This window comes from Myzus persicae, unplaced genomic scaffold (genome assembly GCF_001856785.1).
Source record: "Myzus persicae strain clone G006 unplaced genomic scaffold, MPER_G0061.0, whole genome shotgun sequence".
Taxonomy (NCBI): Eukaryota; Metazoa; Arthropoda; class Insecta; order Hemiptera; family Aphididae; genus Myzus; species Myzus persicae.
The window spans coordinates 5,673-7,578 of record NW_019101451.1 but is presented as its reverse complement, the minus strand read 5'-3'; the positions used below and the strand labels follow the sequence as shown (position 1 = coordinate 7,578).

The window sequence follows — 1,906 nt, the reverse complement described above, 5'->3', positions numbered from 1 at the left end:
AATCATTAGACAATGATTTTAACGATGAATTAATTAATATAGTAAACGAAATAAGTTTACCTGATTTTTATTAAACTTGTGTTATAACTATAATGCTATATGTATCAATACTATTAAAACTGCTAAATAATAATTTGTATTTACTTTTTTGTTATAATATAAAATATAAGATGTTGTTTTATAAAACATGTATACATTGGGCAAAAGAACTTATAATTTATACTGTTTATACTGTTATCATTTTATTAATAAAGTTTTGTTTTTTTTTCAATCATAATTTGTTTAGTTTGGTTCCGTTTAAATAGTTATAATTTTATCTTTATTAATAAAGTAACAAACTGACAAAAATGCCAAATGGTGTTGGCCAAATCCAATAAAGTGACGTCGAAAAAAATTTTTTTTTGAAATTTTGGCGATAGATGGCGATAATTTTTAAAGCTTAATTTTGGCGGTAGATGGCGTTTTTGGAAAAGTAAATTGGCGATTTCCTTATCAATAATTCTGGCAACACTGTTATCATAAGCTAAGTTTCAGTCAGTGATACTAATTTGTGGCTACGACAAGGAACAGGTTCATTCAAAACCGTCAAAACGTCTAAAGGTCGAATAAATTTTGTTTATTACTTCTGTCGATGATACTACAATGTTCTAGTACCTGTAAACATTGTAAATTATTATAAAGTAAAATGTTTAATGTACCTATATTCTGTGTTTAATAGTAATCTTAATATTCAATTCGTTATCACCTATACCTAACAAAAAAGGCATTGTTTTTTTCTAGATACAATGGTTCTCTGTTTTATTTGTAATAACGAATTGTACAGTGGAAGTACACAGGTGTGTTCAAGCATGACACCACTCAGTAATACACCATTCTCAGAAAAATTTCCTGAGATGCTGGGAAAAGAATATGAGGTGATTGTAACCCCTGCTGATCAGATGTGCATGAAATGTGCCTTACTTTTGATTCACTTCGACGATTGTGAAAATAAAATTAAAGTCTACAAAAATTGGATAGTGTCGATACAAATAGGACGTAGAACATTGCTTCCTGATCAGGCTATTGAGGTTGTTGAGGTGAGGATAGAAAATACTTAGAAACAAAGTACATAATATTAAATGGTTATAAAAAAATATCTTTATCAGGCTGCTCAAGAAACTCACGATAGTGTTGAGAAAGAAGTTGGTCAAGACAATGCAAATGACGTTGAACCAATGTTAGCCACAATTGATGACGATAATCTTCCAACTAACAGTAGAGATACACAACACAATGCTTAAGATGTATACAATTTATTTACAATCAATTTTATATTTATAAGCTCCAGTTTTACAATTCAAAATGTATTTTTCCCTTATGGTTTTTTTTATTAATAAGAATTAATAACTTTTAAGTGATATTAATTTGGAGTCTGTATTATTTATCATAATATTAGAAATTAATTCACAATGTTTTATTTTTATAAATTATTAAAAAGATTAAGATATGGAGTATAGTTATAATAACAATAAAAATGTTTAATAAATTTTGGTTAAAAATGAACAATTTTTTTTAATGAACTTCTTAAACTACGCTATAACTATTGGTGATAATTAAATCAAACAGGTTGCAATAATGTTTAAAAAATTCTTGAAAAGAAAATTCTCAAACGAGTTACCTAGTTTTACTTACACAAAAGTGATTTATTTTTTGATATTTGTGATCTTAACAATGTATTTTAGCCATGAATCTATGTTATTATTAAATATTTACATTCAATTTTCAATCATAATTATGTTAAAGGCAACTTATAGACATCTAAACATGCATACATTTTTGTTAAATTGATTTTTATGGTAACTTAATTTTAAAATAAATCAATAAAAATAGAACATACATATACATAATATTAATATTTAATAGTGAC

The 1,906-nt window shown here is 25.9% G+C and overlaps 1 protein-coding gene across 1 annotated transcript; it reads left to right on the top strand.

Annotated features, from left to right (window-relative positions):
- Positions 1-643: 643 nt before the first annotated feature.
- On the top strand, positions 644-1,307 carry LOC111029130. The gene is made up of 2 exons (XM_022308004.1): positions 644-1,076; positions 1,146-1,307. Exons 1-2 carry the CDS (start codon positions 786-788, stop codon positions 1,278-1,280), a joined length of 426 nt encoding a protein of 141 aa, XP_022163696.1. The 5' UTR covers positions 644-785; the 3' UTR covers positions 1,281-1,307.
- Positions 1,308-1,906: the final 599 nt, after the last annotated feature.